Here is a 17096-nt window from a genome sequence, read left to right on the forward strand (position 1 = left end):
TATGAAACAACTTTGGACCGTCTGGGGATGTCTCTTGCGTCTCAGCTTGTAACCTCAGCTTACCCCAAGACCCGCAAGAGATGTAGATTTGATTTATTGCACGAGATGTAGGAATATACATGATACTGCTAACAATCACCAAAGTAAATCACACACAACCTTCCGAATGCCACATGTGGTTTCCTCTTTTCTAGCCAGGATCAAAACTCATTCCGCACATAAGAGATTCCCGAAAGATCAGAGAGATCGGGAGTCCTCAGTCATCACTCTACAGCGTTGCCATTGCCTTGCGTGGGAAAATAAAACAGTAAGAGAATCAAATAAAACAGTAAGAAACAAAAAAGAAAACGGACCAAAATTCGCCTTAAAACGCACATGAACTAAATTGAAATGACGGACTAGACCATGTGCTGATAACACGTTCACTTGACGATCAAAATTAGCTTGTCTACAGAAGATGAGATATATGACAACTACGTACCTGCTGGGGAGGGAGATGCGGGTAGGCGTACATCCCCTCGAACATTTGGGATTGAGGCTGACCATATGCCGCAGTTGGGTCTGATTGAACGGCTCCGGGATACATGGCAGGTTGCGGGCGGTACTCCTGGTCCTGAGGCATACCGTGCTGGCCAAGAGAGGCATAGTCGGCAGGGCCCATGTGCTGATGCGGTTGAACTCCATGCGGGGCAGGGGGCAACTGACCGGGGGCAGCAGAAGGTCCTGGGGCGGTACCGGCAGCCTGACTCGACCGCTTGGCATGAGAGGTTGCCTCCTCGCGGGGAACTATGTCAATGAGGAAGTCAAACATGTCCGATTTGGACAGAGCGGCCGCAATGTCGGATCGCTGGAGGGTACGCCGTTTGTTGTCCTCGGCGTGAATCCAGGCACGCATAGTCAGCTCGGTGATGAAAATATCACAGCCCTTAGCGAACAAGATGGGTGCTTCTGCAGATATCATCTTGACCTCCGGGTCCGCCTTCATCACCTTCTTGATACGTGCCAATGGCAACTGGTGGATCTTGTAGTCGTGGTTGTCTGACTCCAGGTGGTTGATAACATGCTGCCAGTAGGTCGTCAGGATATCACGCGCGGTTCCTTGAAGTCCTTGGTTTACCTAGTTCTGGTGAGTATCAGAGCTTAGCATTTGTCTGGTCATCTCGGGAGCTTACGTTGGCCCAGGTACCAGTGTACAACTCGGCAACTGGCGCATAACCTTGTGCTGACAGCTATTTTAACCCAACTTTCATTAGTTGCTCCTCAAGACATTTCGCGCGATCGTTGTAGAGAGAAGGAAGGTAAAGCCCGCGCGGCTCACCGCAATAGACATACCGCTGCGCTAGCACCTATAAATAACAGCTGTTGTCAGTCTCATATTTAAATCGATTGTGTAGCCGAGATAGAGCAACTCAGAGCAGCCCTTTAACGGAGCTCAGCGCGTAGTTTTGGCGCATAGCTTTTGGCGCAATGATAAACTTGGAGCTTACCATAATGACCCCCATTTCTAACATCATAAATCGGCTGCGGCTGCTGTCTGCCCTGCTGTGCAGAGCCTTGAGGGGATTGCTCCATGCTCGCTTTGGGGTTGAGCTATATGGGCCTCTGGGGGGTGTCGGGCAGATGGTGCACTGGGAGGGACCGATGCGACGCGACGAGGTGTGAGATGCGGTGAGGTGGGGTGGAGGACCTAAGAACAAAGAACGAATGGACGCGATACAAAAACGATAATCAGATGAGTGTCACAGTCGAAGACTATGTGAAGCTTGTTGTGTTCTAGGTCAAGGCGCGTTGGGTGCCAAGCTAGAGGAGCTGTCTGACGTTCCGGGGCCACCCCTCCGAGCTCGACGTATAATACCTATACAATGTACTTATGTATGGATGTGATATAGGGGTTTATATCTAAGATGGTAAGACGAGTTTCTCTTGCATATAATTAGGTCTAATTTAAAACAGTAGAAGGGTAAAGCATTGTATTACTCTATTGCAATAATAGTAATGTACATTTGTATATATACCCTGGGAATATTTAGACAATTACCTCTGATACCTCTGATAGGTGAATTCCTTGGGGCCTTTGACTTTCAATACATGAGCTGTACCATTCAGGCAGTACTTTATCAGTAGGTACTAGTACTTAACAATTTCATACTAAACAGGCCTATTTACTTGTACCTAATACTGATAGCAAAAGTATATAAAGTCACATGACCCACTCCACTCTCGCACTAAGCAGAAATTTCTCATAAACGTTTGTCCGGTCGGGAAGCAGCAGAGCAAAGCTAAGAAAAAATATAAATTCTCTCCACTCACCTTAAACCTCTTGAGCTTTTGCTACCCTCCCTATTCACCAGGGATGGCTGACTCAACATGTGTGAAGGATGTTCAGGAAGACCTGACTGATGATCAGATTCAGCAGTTGCTTCTCGAGGCAGAGACTCGACTGAAGGCTCCCAATGCGCTAAGCAACCAGGTCGATGATCTGGCATCTCTTAGGTATGGAACCCTTTTTAACATTAATCGGCTTCGAGCTAAGCTAACCCCCTCCTAGAATCCCGAAATTGTCACCTGGATCTTCGCTGGAATCATACATTCGCCAGGGAGATGATGTTGCTATTGTCGATGCTGCAAAGATCACCGATCAAAAGCAGAAGGAGTTGGCCAACTCTCTTCGCGCGGTTGAGATCAAGAAAGTGAATACCGTGAGTCACCAAATTACCTCCTTGCTATCTTTCCTTTTCTTTTTTTTTTGCTATGAGGAAAATATTCCCAACGCGAAGCGCTTGATGCGGCGTAACCAGTCCGTCTTGGGCTGTGCTGCACCAGTGAGAGCCTTTTTATTCATAGTTACTCTGAGCATTCATCAAAATTACTATCTTTTCTCGGTGTGCAATATTTGTGGGCAATTGCTAACAATTCTCGCCTTTGATAGGACAAGCCTACTGCTGGACCCGAGTGGTTCAACCTCCCGAAGACAGAAATGACCCCAGAGCTTAAGAGAGATCTGCAGCTCATCCGGATGCGTTCTGTGCTTGACCCCAAGCGTCACTACAAGAAGGAAAATGGCAAGGCCAAACCGCCAGAATATTCCCAGGTTGGAACCATCATCGAGGGCCCTACCGAGTTCTTCAGCAATCGTATCACCAAGAAGGACCGCAAGAAGAACTTCGTCGAGGAAACATTGGCACTTGAGCGTGGCACCAAGCGCTTCCAGGCCAAATACAGGGATATTCAAGCCAACAAATCAAGCGGAAAGAAGTCCTTCTACAAGGACCTGCAGGCAAAGAGAACCCGGAAGAACAAGTGAAATTTCGGTCTCATACTTTCGTCAAAATATGCCAGGGATGGCAACCACCCCATGTTGGCCATGGCCGACATCTCAACAAAATGGCCTCTGCTAGGATCCTAATAAGCTGGAACCAGATCTTCACGATCTGAGATCATCATATGCATTCTGTGTAATGCCCAGTCTTTAAACACTATCAAAGACATCCACAAGGGTTTCGACAACCAGTTTCTGGATCGATGTCAATTTCATCTTCTTCCATGGATTGATGCAACAATCTTACCTGCATGTCAATGGCTGCCGCGCGACCGGCTTCAAGAACCTCTTCGTGTCCTGCCATGCCCTCCTCTAGAAGAGCGCTCAGTTCGCCTGCTGCTTTATTCTGGAGCAAATCGTCATCTCCGCGAGGCACAGGAGACAACACTGCCTTATTAGTGACCAAACTAAAGGCAAGCACTCGCAGGCCACAATGTCTGGCGGTGACAATCTCCGGTACTGTGGACATTCCAACCACATCGGCACCGAGCATTCGAAGCATCCGGCTTTCCGCTCTTGTCTCGTAGCTTGATGCTATCAGAATGGGATTCAAAGGGATTGTGTTGAGGTGACTTACGTGGGACCTCCGCAGAATGCATATACACCCTCGTGCAACTTTCTCTTGCTTTCCGGCGATATGACTTTCTTCCATGACTGATGCACATGGCGACGGAGCTCAAGGTCATAGGCGTCAGACAGGGGTGGGAAGCGCACTCCAAATTCATCTTCATTGGCTCCTCTCAATGGATGAGTTCCTGCCAGACCTGCGAGGAAGAGATGCTGTAACCCGATGTTAGAATAACCCCGCTCGATAGCCTGATTTCTCTTACATCATTCAATAGAACGATATCCCCCACAGCATACTCAGAATTCAAACCTCCGGCCGCATTCGTCACTACCAAACATCATTATTTCTCGTTCTGTAACGTCAATCTTCGTATGACTAAGGATCCTGTAGAACATACAGACAACCGTATTCACTTGCAACTGCTTGAACACTCGAATTGGGAATGCCACCTGATCAATCGAGTGCCCCTCGTAATAACTAGGCCAAGGTCAGCTGTGATATTACAAGCAGAATGAGGGCTTAAGCAGGCTTACTGAGCACGGCCAACCATCAACACCGCAGGGATTTTCTGGCCGAGAAGACCAAAAACCAACTTTCCAGCATGACCAACGACTGTGGAATGTTAGAACCTCTTCCCTGACCTCAGGAGTTCGAAGAAGATGACCAACCTGTTGAGCGAGGGAAGTGGGGGATGGATGCATAGTCAAATTCAACCCGTGACTCGGGTTGAATGGTATCTGCAAGCCCTCCTAGTCCTGAGCCACATACAATTGCGACCTGAGGCTTTTGCAGGGTCTCTGGCAACTTGGTTCTGAGATAAGAAACCGCTTCATTGGCCCGCTCGAACGAGGACAGGTCTATCTTTGTCATTTTTGCGGTATTAAGTGTCATATGCACTCAAAGAAGTAGAATATATAAAGTGGAAAGTAGGAGTGAAAAAAAGCGACGTTTCCAAGTGCGGAGTCACATGGTTCCATTGCCCAGGTCGCTAGTTTGGCGGGGGCGCAATGATCCGATTTATAGAAAACATTTGAGATAAGCAAGTCTTGGAGGATAACCATGTCTAATAATTCATTGAATTGAGTATCCAATCTAAAAGCCTGGAGTAAGAGAGCTGATCACCTATGAGGGAACACATCCATGTATATAGACGGCAACATGGGGAATTGGTTGCACAAACTCGTTTTAACCATAAATTGGATCAATCATGAATCCCTAAGAGCTGGTCTATCTGCCTTTTGTCATTATTGTATCAATATGTAGTATAATAGTGTGATAGTATATCACTGTACAGTGTAGCTTCAGGCGCTTTCTCTATATCCAAATTCCCCACTCACCGCCCTGGACTCGCTCCCCGAAAAAACCCATCCGCTAACAACAACGGATCTTCCTCAAAATCACGATTAACAATGTTCTCATACACATCGCGCTCCTTAATTGGAGTGGGCAAGCACCTCAGGGTATGTTCTCATTTTGTTTGATTCATAATTCCCGCGCTAACAGCTCCTTGGAAGGCGCCTGTGCCATTCCGCTCTCTATCATCCCCAACCCAGCCAACTCCGCCGGAGCAAGAGAAGACACCCGTTCAAGACCCAACACCCACCTCTACACCAGTTGCTCCTGCAGAAGCTGCCCCTGTGGCCCCTACACCTGCTGCTACGCCCATCGCAACTCCCGCCGCTACCCCCGCCGCTACTGCCCCTGCATCGACTGCTCCAGTAGCGTAAGATACTCCTCAAATCTAGTATGATTTGGGTTTGTCGCTAATTGAGACAATTCAGATCGACGGAAGCCGAGCAAATTACTGAGCCTAGCGTGAAAGAATGGTCAGTATCCAAGGCAATTGGCTCAATGCCAAAATATATCCAAGATCACTGCTCACAGTTTGGTTAGGTCTGAACGGTTAGGAGCATTCGGTGAGGAGAGCCGACTTCCACGAAGTGTGCAAGCTATATACCTACGGCCTTTGCGGAGGAAGGTGGAGTACGGCCTCCCAGTCTGCGACCTTCAACTGCGGTCATACAGCGTCCGTAACGTGGAGTTCTTCACGGACTTTGCCATCCGCGCTGCTTACTACCTCAACCTTCCCGTGTCCGGGCCTGTGCCTCTTCCCCGTATCGTTGAACGCTGGACCGTACCCCGAAGCAACTTCGTACACAAGAAGAGCCAGGAAAACTTCGAACGAATCACCCTCCGTCGACTGGTTCAGATCAAGGATGGAAACCCACAAGCGGTGCAGGCATGGCTTGCATTCCTCCGGAAGCACGCCTTTTATGGAGTCGGTATGAAGGCAAATGTCTGGGAACACGACAGTCTCGGTATGGGTTACACTTTCTTTTCTTTCTTTTTAGCCTGGACGGCGTCTTCCAATGATCAGGGTACTAACCGTCATAACTATACTAGATGCTAGTAAGGCCATGGATGCTTCTGTTGCCGAGGTGGAAGAAGCTCTTCGCCCTGAGCTCGCGCAATTCGGTCAGCGGAAGGATAACTCGGCCCCGGGCACGATATTCGATACTTTAAACAGTGAGCGATTCGCAGAGCGCAAGCGTCTATAGATGGAAATGGTGATCTACTGCTGAACTTGTATACCCGTGAACATCCGGACTTGGTGTCTTTGCTGCAGGCGCTGTTTTCGTTATATTCAAAGGGCCTTTTTGATCTAGGCCATATGTATTTTACTGTTTTACTATTCTCATTTAAGCCCAGATGAAAGGAAGCTTATGTATACTGAAATGGGGTTACTCGCCACAATTTGATCCCCAATAGACGTGCTACTACTTTGATGATCTGTGGAATATGCGGGATTTGCCCATCATAGGTGTAGACAATGATGTCCAGTAACTACAGTTTTATGCCGACCATTGTACGATATCGATCACGTGATGCATTTCGCGTTTCGCGTTTTTCAGGGTCATTGAGGACTGCGGCAGTACGAAGTGATTGCACCTAAAATTTTCCATTCTTGTACCAATTTGGTGTTTGTTGGAGATGTCTACCAACGCGATGCGTCATGAATTTGCCTCGCTGAGGTCATTGCGTGCGAAACACCTCCGTATCCGTCCAGGCAGGCTCTCCCTTCTCACAAAGAGATGTCATCGATGTAACAGCTCAAACACTACGCCGCCAGTGCAAGAGCCCATTATATTTTCTGGGATCCAGCCAACTGGCGTGCCTCATTTGGGCAATTATCTAGGAGCTTTACATCAATGGGTGAAGCTCCAGCAAAATGCAGCCGAAGGAACCAAGCTATTTTTCTCTATTGTTGATCTACATGCATTGACAGTACCGCAAGACCCAGCCCAATTGAAGAGATGGAGGAAGGAGGCCTTTGCAACGTTGCTTGCTGTTGGCCTGGATCCTAAGCGCTCTACAATATTCTACCAGTCCGGTGTAAGTTCCGTTCCGCCTTATAGCTGTCTGCTGCTAAGCACAATAGTGACTTTATATTAACATTCATCAGGTGCCGGCACATACTGAGTTGATGTGGATTCTCAGCACGGTGGCTTCCATGGGGTATCTGTCGCGTATGACACAGTGGAAGGTGAGCGGCCCTGTAATTTTTATATACAAAGAGCCTTCTATTGATACTCTTCAGAGTAAGCTACAGTTGCCAGACGACGCCACGCTTGATGATTCGACGGCACGGGCACAACTGCGACTTGGTCTTTTCTCCTATCCAGTACTACAAGCTGCTGATATCCTTGTGCATAGGTATGTTCCTCGTCTACATTAGTGCGTTCTTTACTAATGATCACCAAGAGCTACCCATGTACCGGTTGGAGAAGACCAAAGACAGCACCTGGAGTTTTCCAGATACACTGCGAACAGCTTCAACCACCTCTATGGGCCCATATTCCCCATCCCAGAGGCATTGATATGTAAGATAACAGTTGCTAGAAGGAACAGAAGGAACGGAACAAACACTAACTTGACCAGCCCCTGCCAAGCGAGTGATGTCCCTTAAGGAACCCACCTCAAAGATGTCTAAATCGCACGCCGATGAGAAATCCCGGATCATCCTTACCGACTCGCCGGCCGAAATCCACAAGAAGGTCAAGGTAGCCCTGACAGACTCGGAAGCAAGCATCACTTACGACCCGACCTATCGGCCTGGGGTGTCTAATCTCATCGAGATCCTAAGCCATTTGGAAGGTTTATCATGCGAGGATATTGCGGCTGACTTCCACAGTGCAAGTCTCCGATCACTCAAGGAACATGTTGCTGACCGGATCGCCTATCATTTGCAGGAGATCCGGGATCGGTATATTACAATCATGGAGGATAAGACTGGGTACCTGGAGTCAGTGGCTGAGGAGGGAGCCGAAGCAGCGCGGGCCAACAGTCGGGTGACCATGCAGCAAATTCGGGATGCGATGGGTCTGTAAGTGGCGAGTAGGCTGGGCTGTATAGTAGAGTAATTTGTATAATAAGATGTACAAAATATATAACCTTGGAAGTATCAGGGTCAGATGTGTGTTAAAGCCCAAAGAGGGCTGAAGTGGAGTCCACCGCGTCATCACCTCCACAATGTAACTATGGATGTCGTGTACAAAGTACGTATGCTAATTAACTCTAGGGATTTCTAAGGCTTGTTCTGTTTGAATTTCGAGGGGTTTGAATAATTTGAATTAAAAACTTGGATTATACTGGACAAACTACATAGTATGTTTCATAAAAAGAGGGTTATACGGAGTACTGTGGTGTAAGCTGTACTGTTGCACAGGTTTATGCTTGGTGACGACAGCACTTGCAGACTTCCGCCTAGAAATATGTTCTATACAACCCTGGAATACAGATCTTGTATGGTTCTGCTTACTAGTAGATTAGGTATACCTAGGTAATCCGGTTGGAGCCGAGTACCATAGTCATCCCATTGGCACGTCCACTGGAAAGACACTCATTTCTCTTTTTCCCTCTTTACTTCTGCTTTTGCTTTCAAAACTTCTTCCAATTCCTTCAACTTGCTCCAATTCGCTACTCACCAATCCAACCCACCCCTAGGACATCATCTCTTAAGCAGTTCAAAAACAAAAAAAAACGAATACCTGATCTCTCACTTTCGGACCGAATCGGGGAGGACAATCGTCGCTATCATGAAGAATGAATGGATCCTATTGGTCACTGGCCTGGTGCTGCCAGTCTGGGGCATAACCCTTCATCGAAGAGATAACCCCGCCGTGGTGCAAATGGATATTCAACGAAAGGATGTTCTCGATCCCGTCGCTAGAGATCAAGCAAGGAGGAAACGTTCGACAGTCAGTTCGGCATTGGACAATGAGGTACACATGATATCAATTGATGTTATTTATAGGTATATAATCTTACGGAACTTTGATACTAATGTTTCTGCCTAGGAAACTTTATACTTCTGTAATGTCACTCTGGGTACCCCGGAACAGAGCGTACGTCTGGTTCTCGACACTGGAAGTAGTGATTTGTGGTGCAATACGCCAAATTCTACTCTCTGTACATCCAGCATAGACGCTTGCACCGAATCCGGTACTTATGACTCGAGCTCTTCCTCTTCATATTCATTTGTGAACTCGGACTTCAATATCAGCTATGCCGACGGATCCGGCGCCGTCGGAGATTATGTTACCGATACTCTTACCATCGGGGGCACAACTATTAAAGACTTCCAATTTGGCATTGGGTTTTTGTCTGGCTCTTCAGGTGAGTGATCTGTGTCCGGTATAACGATATAACGCCAATTACCACAGATCTGACATGGATGTTTGTGTACAGAGGGTGTGCTGGGTATAGGATATACTGCGAATGAAGTTCAGGTTGGCAGAAATGGAGAATCGGCATATGCCAACCTACCAAAGACAATGGTCAACAAAGGAATAATCCAATCAAATGCCTACAGTCTTTGGCTGAACGACCTAGATGCGAGCACAGGCTCAATTTTGTTTGGTGGAGTCAACACTAAGAAATACCACGGCGCCCTGCAAACAGTCCCCATCCAGAAGGTCCGCGGACAGTACTCGGAGTTCATCATTGCCCTCACTGGATTTTCCCTCACCAATTCTTCCGGCAAAAATACCTATTCTTCGAGTTCCATTCCCGCGGGTGTGTTATTGGACTCGGGAAGTTCTCTTACGTACCTTCCGGACCCCCTTGTTAAGGAAATCTACGATGACCTCGGGGTATCTTACGAGTCGGACAGTGGCATTGGCTATGTTGAATGCAGCATGGCAGAGCAGAGCATAACCCTCGGTTACACGTTCTCATCCCCGACGATTAACGTGGACATATCAGAGATGATTATCGATGTTGGCGATCTCTATTTCCGGAACGGCAAGCGGGCCTGCATTTTCGGTATTGTTCCTGCGGGAAGCAGCTCGGCAGTCCTGGGAGATACGTTCCTTCGCAGTGCGTACGTGGTATACGATCTCGCCAATAATGAGATCTCTCTCGCCAGCACCAACTTCAACACCACGGAGAATGATATCTTGGAGATCGGGACTGGCACTGATTCCGTCCCCGGCGCGACTGCAGTCTCGAACCCAGTGACTACCGCGCCAGTCGGTGGCGCCGCTGCTCGCATCGGAGGTCCGCATGGAGGAACCGGCCTTTTTGGCACGGCTTCTGCCACTGGGAATATGGCCATTCCTAGGGCGACCACTATGCCGAAACACCTGGCTGTCGGCCTTGCCGGAGTAGGGGCTCTTCTGGCTCTTTAAAATCTCTTTTGGATGATCACGTACTTTTTCTTCTTATATATATGTCTTGCATACTATGGTGTATTTGGAGTCTGGGAAGGCTATACCTAGAACTCTTTTCCGTCATGGTCTCAATTATCTAGTTCTTATGTGTTATGAAATGGACAGCGAATGATTCAATATTTGATCCAAATATAGCAGTGTACATGTGGAGTACAGTCTGCATACATATCCTTGTAATCTTTGTGTTTCTAGCACCTTTTGCACTGCACATAGCTTTGACTGATCACACATGACGGTCCAAGAATATAGGCTATAGGCCGCTAGGTCCTGACGCATATGGATTCGGGGGCCTGGTCCAGTAATGGACACTGCAATCGGATTCTGGACAGGCCTTCTATATGAATGCTTTCTTCATCATTTGTGTAATATGTACATGTCTAACAGGAGAGATACACATACCTAGTATTGGTTAATAGGATTTTTTATTGCAATTTTATAAATTTTGATAGAAATTAGATGTCTTCTTTCCCTTCCAAGGCTATAAGGTTGATTGATACTATTGGTATTCCTTCCAAGGTTCCTCATTTAGATGTATCTCTTTCTCACCTTCTCACCTCTTCCTCACCTCTCACCTCTCACCTGTCCAATCATCAATATCAACTCTAATCCCATGCATTCCACTCCAATTTACAAACCCTCCACACTTTCATAACCACAAAACCCTCCGAAATCAACATTCGAAGGTCAACAATCGCCACCGAACGTGAAGAGGTGCCATATGCGGCAGTTACGAAGGACGAGCAGACTGTCAATGATACTTTATTGCAATACCTCAGAGCTCTTACACTTCCGATCCCCAACGTGCAGTGCCGGTAGTCTTCCAATCGTCCTCCATTTGATAAAGTTGATTTCGGCGAGAACCAGATGACCGCACGCGTCGACGGCTACCTAAAAGGAATTGGCATAAAGCACTAGTGAGATCCTTGCTATTCTCGAGGCAAAATCTCGACGGCGAGACCAAGCCAAACATCCGAAAATTCTGTGGCAAGAGACAGCAGAAATGGTTGCATGGATGATGCATGATCAAGAATGGCGGGGAGTCAATCGCCGGTGAGTTAAGCCTGATCATTTCTATGCCCAATGATTTTGTTCTGACGACTGCGTAGATGTCTGCTGATCTCACAAGATCATCAAGGCAAACCATCAGGTTTCGCTTTTTATATACTTGGGGGATCCAAGACAACTGGTGTGCGTGCAAACTGCGATATACAAGAACCAGGATATATGCTAACTGTGAATAATTATAGTGAGCCCAGTTGCCACTACCCAGGGTAGCCCTGGTGTGGATCCTGGTCTGCTTTCGAGATTCGAGCATGTCTCTCGGTCTGAAGCAGTGCGCATGCTTCAGTTCCTGGATAAGATCAGGAACGATGGCAGTGCCTGCGAGGACCTCGTAGGGAAGCTCGCAATTGAGGACGAACCAGGCCTGGTGGAAACCACCCAAAGCCCCTGTAGTTCGCCAGGCAAGGATGGTGATAAGATAATGCGGGAGTCGTAGTTTCTTGGGCCGGAGGTTTTTTTTCTCTCTCAATCATAAGATAATGCAGTCAAGGTGTATGATGTCCCTTCACTTCCCATGTAAAACATAAATTTTGAGAAATATAAACGCGTTCTCTCAACACTTGGATGAAAATCAAGTGTATCTAAATAAGGGATTATACATCGTAGAGTTATACATGTAATGTTAGTAAAAATCGGACCCGATTGTCAACCCGTAGATTTCTATGAAAATCCATGTAATAGAGTATCGCTCAAATAGATTTAGAAGCATATAAGATGAACGCTGGATATTAGATCCAATTGCTTAAGGGACATCTCTCCGTTTATTCTATTGGGATGATCTCGTAAAGCCGACTATATCGTTGAACGCAATGACTTTTACGGTTTTTACGCCTTTTCATCTATAAAATTGAGGGAAAAGATAATCCAAGACATAGTGTGTGTCTTTTAAATATACAAGGACAGAGTATAAAAGGCTTTTCTTCCATAACCTTGGAATGTTCAAAGCTTCTTTGAAACCAGTCCTATTCTGATCAAAATGATGTTTGAATGTGTATTCTCATTACTTTCTCACTTCTCATCACTTTGCCTTCCATCGTTTATCATTTACCTCTAAATTAAACCCCATCATGGATTCCAAATCTCAAGATAAAGGCCATGTCCTCAACTCCCTCTACCTAAAACTCAAGGACTATCAGTCAATATTTCTCACTGTCGAGGACCTCGAACTTCTCGGGGTCAAAGCTTCCCAAGTGGAAATATCCGATGGACAACTGCAATTCGACCCTTGCTTCTTCCAGCCACGCCCAGAGAAAGTTCTTGACAAATATCCAATCGGAAATCCAAAGGACATTGCTATGCTTGATTGTCCACCAACATTGGGTAACTTTCTAGACGAGGCAAAAGAGCTCTCTGCGGACGAAAAGGAGCAACTTACCATCGCGAAGTCTAGGCATAAAGCATATTATGAGGAGTTCACTCGTTGCGGGTGTTATGACAATGCTCTAGAGGTTTATCGATATGTTGACTCGCAACTTACCCAATTACGAAGGAGAAATCCAAATGATGCGAATTTTCGGGACTGGTTCTATCTAATTTCCCTCACTGATCTCGAGTACTTTGAGTAGGTGGATATTCAAGATATTACTTGGTAATAGTGCTGACCTTTTCTAGCTGGGATAAAGGGTGGAAGGAAGGTGACCCCCCGTCGTACGAGTATTTCAGACCCAATCTTTTTTGGAAAGTGCATTGCGCTTACCGACCTTGGGATAATGGCAACCGCACGAAGCCACATTGCATTATTGCAGCCTCCTCGAGTGCATATGCGAGTGCCGAAGATCAAAGTCTGACCATTCATGAGCTGAAGGCTATTGTAAATCTAATGCTCCCCCGAGTGGTTCGTGGCCGATTTTGCAAAGCCGATATCCATCCCGTAAGTCTTTCTCTATAATTATTTCAGGATATACTAATATATGATTAGCTTTTGCTCGTTTCATATACTGGCTTTAAGCACGGCCGAATCATCCAAGCCTCTTATGATGGGAAGCAACTCACATTACAATACTCAGAGCTGTGGAGCTTCGAGCGAGAGAAGACTGCACCGGTGGAGTTATTCTGTCGTTACATGTTGAGTGAAGCAGTTGGTCTAGAGACTTGTACGCTTTGTGTCGGATAAATATGATTTTCTGGTTGGGTTGTTTTTGCTCAAATGGCTTTTTTTTTTTTTTTTATAGATAGCTAGGTAGCTAGGATACCTTGACTCTTAGCTAAGACACATTGCTATTATGCCCAGATGATTTCCTTGTCTATCTACCGGTCTTTAATTTGTAGATCAAATCCATTAGATGTTAATATTTCCCGAGGCCTTTCTATAAATGTATATATATCTTGGCACGGGTGCAATCTCTTGGCACCAAAGTTCCTTGACTACATGTAACCACCCGGGTATTCCCATAATGCCCCGAATCCCCTTTTCTGTCATCTTAAAAGCCCAACGGGAAAACCATCTCTTACCCATACTCCTCAAAGAATGCCGCACAATCGATTCTGCTCGCAATGAACTTCGCTGGCTACGCGAGCGGGCAGTTCGCGATAGCCAGTCTCTTTCAACAAAGGCAGGATGGAGAAGCCGATTGAGATCTATGTGTCAGATGCGATCTAGAGGATATCCTCTCCAATATATCCTTGGAGATCAACCATTTGGCGACTTGGAAATTCTTTGCCGAAGAGGCGTTCTGATCCCAAGGTCTGCCTATCAGATATTTTTTCAAAAGCGACATCTCTTGCTGACAACATTTTGTAGGCCAGAAACTGAATCATATACGTATCAAGCGGCCAAATTAGTCCGTCAAATGGCCCTGGACCGTAATGACAAGTCCAAGTCTCCCAACCAAGCGAGACCCTTGCGCGTCATTGACCTTTGCACTGGCACAGGTTGCATACCACTTCTTCTGCACGCATTACTTGCTCATTTCCAGCAGCTGGAGATAACAGGAGTGGACATCAGTCCTACGGCCTTAGGCCTAGCCCAGGAGAACCTTGAGCATAACCTGCAACTGGGCCAGTTGGCACCCAGCGCAGGCACAGACATTCGCTTTTATCGCGCCGATGTCCTCGGACATGGCAGCGATAATTTAGTACCGTCCATTGAGTCAATACTCCAGACTCAAATCCCTACTTTTGGAGCATCGGACATCTCATCGCCCGACCAAGAAAGCGGATATGATCTATTAATCTCCAACCCGCCGTACATATCCCAAACGGAGTTCCACAACGGCACCACTGCGCGCAGTGTACGGCGCTTTGAGCCCAAGCTGGCACTTGTGCCTCCATACTCGGGCTCCGTGATGGAAGACTGCATGCCTGAGGATATCTTCTACCACCGCATTCTCATTCTGGCCTTCAAGTTGAGGGCCAAGCTCACGGTGCTGGAGTGTGGGGATTCTCACCAGGCCAATCGAGTGGTTGCTCTTCACAGGCGACTTGCTTCTGCTGAATCCGGGCAGTTCAGTGCGGAGGTCTGGCCGAGTCGAGAGCAGGATTTGGCTGATAATGGGTTCCATGCGACTGACGGATCGCGAGGTGTTATCATACAGACTCTCCGATAGCGAGCGCAAGGTGGCCCATCATTTGAGACAAAGACCAGGTGGTCTGGTCTATTAGGTTTCAGCCGGCCATTCTTCCAAGGGATGCCTGAATATTCGGGGCTACAGTACTCCATGGAAACAGAAGATGGGTATGGATTATGATTCTCAATATTAATTTCGATCTTATGAATAAATTTGAACTAGTTTGGTATTTCTTGTTTCATAGATTCAAAAGTATCGTACATATATGCATGGATTTTCGGCCTTGGAGGAGCGTGCCAACATATAAGAAAAATGTACAGGAAGTCCTAAGAAAGACCTAACCAAGTGCATTTGGACCGCCCATAGAGAAAAAGAAGAAAAAAATGAACATTATGTACAGAATGGGATAGCCACCAGCAGGCAAGAATGCTTGCGGTCAGTTTTGGCGGTATTAAAACAGATAAGAAATGCACAAGGTGAATTAATGTACTTGAATTAGCGTAAAAAAATGGCAGAAACCACAGGGAGATGCAAAAGTCCAAACCCAAAACACAGGCAAAGAAAGCGAAGACATACAGCCCGTCTATCGAGGAGCTCTGCAATGGGTCTCGATTGATCCCTGTAGTCTAGAACCAAGTAAGCATTGTGAAGTCGTGAAGAATATGATGCCGTCATTTCAAAGGTTCTTCTTCTTGTCGGAGGAGTAGCTGCGATCGTCTTCGCCCTCGACATCCTTGAGGATCGACTCCATCTCCTTGGCCTGTCGCTTCCATTCCTTGTCACCCATCTTCGTCTCTCTGCGGAAAAGCTCCTCGTTGGGCTTGCGGTAGCTGCCACCCAGTCGGTCCCACAGAGTGGTAAACTGTCCGTAGTTGTAGTTGAAGTACAAGTGGTGCATAGTGTGGCAGGCCGCACCGTTCACGATGGGGCTGTTGGCAACGTACTCGCCGTCATGAATGAAGACGGTCCAGAGGTTGATGAAGCCGAACAGGAAGACGTAGGCGAACTTCTGCAGGGGGAAGATGAAGGGGAAGACATGGTACGGGACACTCTGGGACCAGCCATCGAGCGGGTGGAAGGCGTGCGAGGCATAAGGGCTCGGCATGATCCACTTGTGGTGAGGCTTGTGCAGGGTCTTGTAGACACGGGGGTGGTGTAGGCCACGGTGGATCCAGTAGATGAAGAAATCGGTAAAGCAGATGAAGAAGGGGATTTGGATAAGACTGTAGAACGGGAAGGGCTCTTCGGCGGTGGTGTCGTAGAGTTTGGCGTATCCGCGGACCTCAAGAACGAAGAAAGGAGCTGTCAATAGGGACATTGGGGGCATTGCGCCCATGGCCTGTCTGATCTCCAGACCGATCTGGTTCTTGAGGAATTTGGGGTGGTTGTAGGTTGTCTTGTCCCAGATAAAGACGTATGAAAGCGTTGCGACCAAGAAGTAGACGAGAAGACCAAACAGCCTAATTGAGTGTTAGTTCTTGTGCCGGAAAAAGTGGCGATATGGAAATCTCCAAGGAACTGGCGCATTACCAAGTAATCAGGAAAAAGCTTGTAAATTGACGGTAGATGTTGTTCCGGGGCCAAGCACTCAGGTATGCGTATTTCGAGGGTTCCAGGTAGATCATCTGTGTAGCCTGTTCATAGACATAGGGTTCCGGACCGAAAAGGGCCATTGAAGTGTTTGCGGCCGCATTGACGAAGGCCGGCAGCGAGACGGACGAGGAGAGCGAGGTGGGGAGGAGTGTCGAATAGAGGCGATCACCAATAAAGGTGTCCCATAATTCCAGAATGATATCCATGATTGAGGGCACACAGATAAGGTGGGGGCAAGGAGAAAGGGAAGAATGGGAAGTACTTGAAGGAACAAAAAAAAAGGAGACGGCGAATAACAAAGTAGTCACACCAGCGCG

The 17096-nt window shown here is 47.1% G+C and overlaps 10 protein-coding genes across 10 annotated transcripts; 7 read left to right on the plus strand and 3 right to left on the minus strand.

Annotated features, from left to right (window-relative positions):
- Positions 1-422: 422 nt before the first annotated feature.
- Positions 423-1572, minus strand: hapE (CCAAT-binding factor complex subunit HapE; the record flags this gene model as incomplete). Its single annotated transcript, XM_057273881.1, has 5 exons — positions 423-425; positions 482-1117; positions 1173-1229; positions 1333-1346; positions 1488-1572. 5 exons carry the CDS (start codon positions 1570-1572, stop codon positions 423-425), a joined length of 795 nt encoding a protein of 264 aa, XP_057142060.1.
- Positions 1573-2353: 781 nt separating this feature from the next.
- On the plus strand, positions 2354-3304 carry N7471_001161 (Fcf2 domain-containing protein; the record flags this gene model as incomplete). The annotated part of the gene is made up of 3 exons (XM_057273882.1): positions 2354-2493; positions 2549-2699; positions 2930-3304. The coding sequence occupies 3 exons, from the start codon at positions 2354-2356 to the stop codon at positions 3302-3304; spliced, it is 666 nt and encodes a 221-aa protein (XP_057142061.1).
- A 165-nt stretch (positions 3305-3469) lies between these two features.
- On the minus strand, positions 3470-4778 carry N7471_001162 (purine-nucleoside phosphorylase; the record flags this gene model as incomplete). Its single annotated transcript, XM_057273883.1, has 7 exons — positions 3470-3514; positions 3567-3846; positions 3897-4099; positions 4150-4214; positions 4285-4364; positions 4421-4499; positions 4556-4778. 7 exons carry the CDS (start codon positions 4776-4778, stop codon positions 3470-3472), a joined length of 975 nt encoding a protein of 324 aa, XP_057142062.1.
- Positions 4779-5296: 518 nt separating this feature from the next.
- N7471_001163 (mitochondrial 37S ribosomal protein uS10m) lies at positions 5297-6445 on the plus strand (the record flags this gene model as incomplete). The annotated part of the gene is made up of 5 exons (XM_057273884.1): positions 5297-5347; positions 5402-5610; positions 5669-5713; positions 5781-6205; positions 6291-6445. 5 exons carry the CDS (start codon positions 5297-5299, stop codon positions 6443-6445), a joined length of 885 nt encoding a protein of 294 aa, XP_057142063.1.
- A 448-nt stretch (positions 6446-6893) lies between these two features.
- On the plus strand, positions 6894-8275 carry N7471_001164 (tryptophan--tRNA ligase MSW1; the record flags this gene model as incomplete). The annotated part of the gene is made up of 5 exons (XM_057273885.1): positions 6894-7280; positions 7351-7431; positions 7486-7601; positions 7650-7768; positions 7827-8275. The coding sequence occupies 5 exons, from the start codon at positions 6894-6896 to the stop codon at positions 8273-8275; spliced, it is 1152 nt and encodes a 383-aa protein (XP_057142064.1).
- Positions 8276-8983: 708 nt separating this feature from the next.
- Positions 8984-10576, plus strand: N7471_001165 (uncharacterized protein; the record flags this gene model as incomplete). Its single annotated transcript, XM_057273886.1, has 3 exons — positions 8984-9169; positions 9245-9563; positions 9636-10576. 3 exons carry the CDS (start codon positions 8984-8986, stop codon positions 10574-10576), a joined length of 1446 nt encoding a protein of 481 aa, XP_057142065.1.
- Positions 10577-11637: 1061 nt separating this feature from the next.
- Positions 11638-12116, plus strand: N7471_001166 (uncharacterized protein; the record flags this gene model as incomplete). Its single annotated transcript, XM_057273887.1, has 2 exons — positions 11638-11668; positions 11866-12116. The coding sequence occupies 2 exons, from the start codon at positions 11638-11640 to the stop codon at positions 12114-12116; spliced, it is 282 nt and encodes a 93-aa protein (XP_057142066.1).
- A 631-nt stretch (positions 12117-12747) lies between these two features.
- N7471_001167 (uncharacterized protein) lies at positions 12748-13793 on the plus strand (the record flags this gene model as incomplete). Its single annotated transcript, XM_057273888.1, has 3 exons — positions 12748-13241; positions 13292-13550; positions 13599-13793. The coding sequence occupies 3 exons, from the start codon at positions 12748-12750 to the stop codon at positions 13791-13793; spliced, it is 948 nt and encodes a 315-aa protein (XP_057142067.1).
- A 280-nt stretch (positions 13794-14073) lies between these two features.
- Positions 14074-15225, plus strand: N7471_001168 (N5-glutamine methyltransferase family protein; the record flags this gene model as incomplete). Its single annotated transcript, XM_057273889.1, has 2 exons — positions 14074-14363; positions 14421-15225. The coding sequence occupies 2 exons, from the start codon at positions 14074-14076 to the stop codon at positions 15223-15225; spliced, it is 1095 nt and encodes a 364-aa protein (XP_057142068.1).
- A 637-nt stretch (positions 15226-15862) lies between these two features.
- N7471_001169 (sterol desaturase family protein) lies at positions 15863-16985 on the minus strand (the record flags this gene model as incomplete). The annotated part of the gene is made up of 2 exons (XM_057273890.1): positions 15863-16646; positions 16717-16985. The coding sequence occupies 2 exons, from the start codon at positions 16983-16985 to the stop codon at positions 15863-15865; spliced, it is 1053 nt and encodes a 350-aa protein (XP_057142069.1).
- Between the last annotated feature and the right edge of the window lie 111 nt (positions 16986-17096).

Source organism: Penicillium samsonianum (assembly GCF_028829775.1).
Source record: "Penicillium samsonianum strain IBT 33392 chromosome Unknown utg000001l_segment0_segment0, whole genome shotgun sequence".
Classification (NCBI taxonomy): Eukaryota; Fungi; Ascomycota; class Eurotiomycetes; order Eurotiales; family Aspergillaceae; genus Penicillium; species Penicillium samsonianum.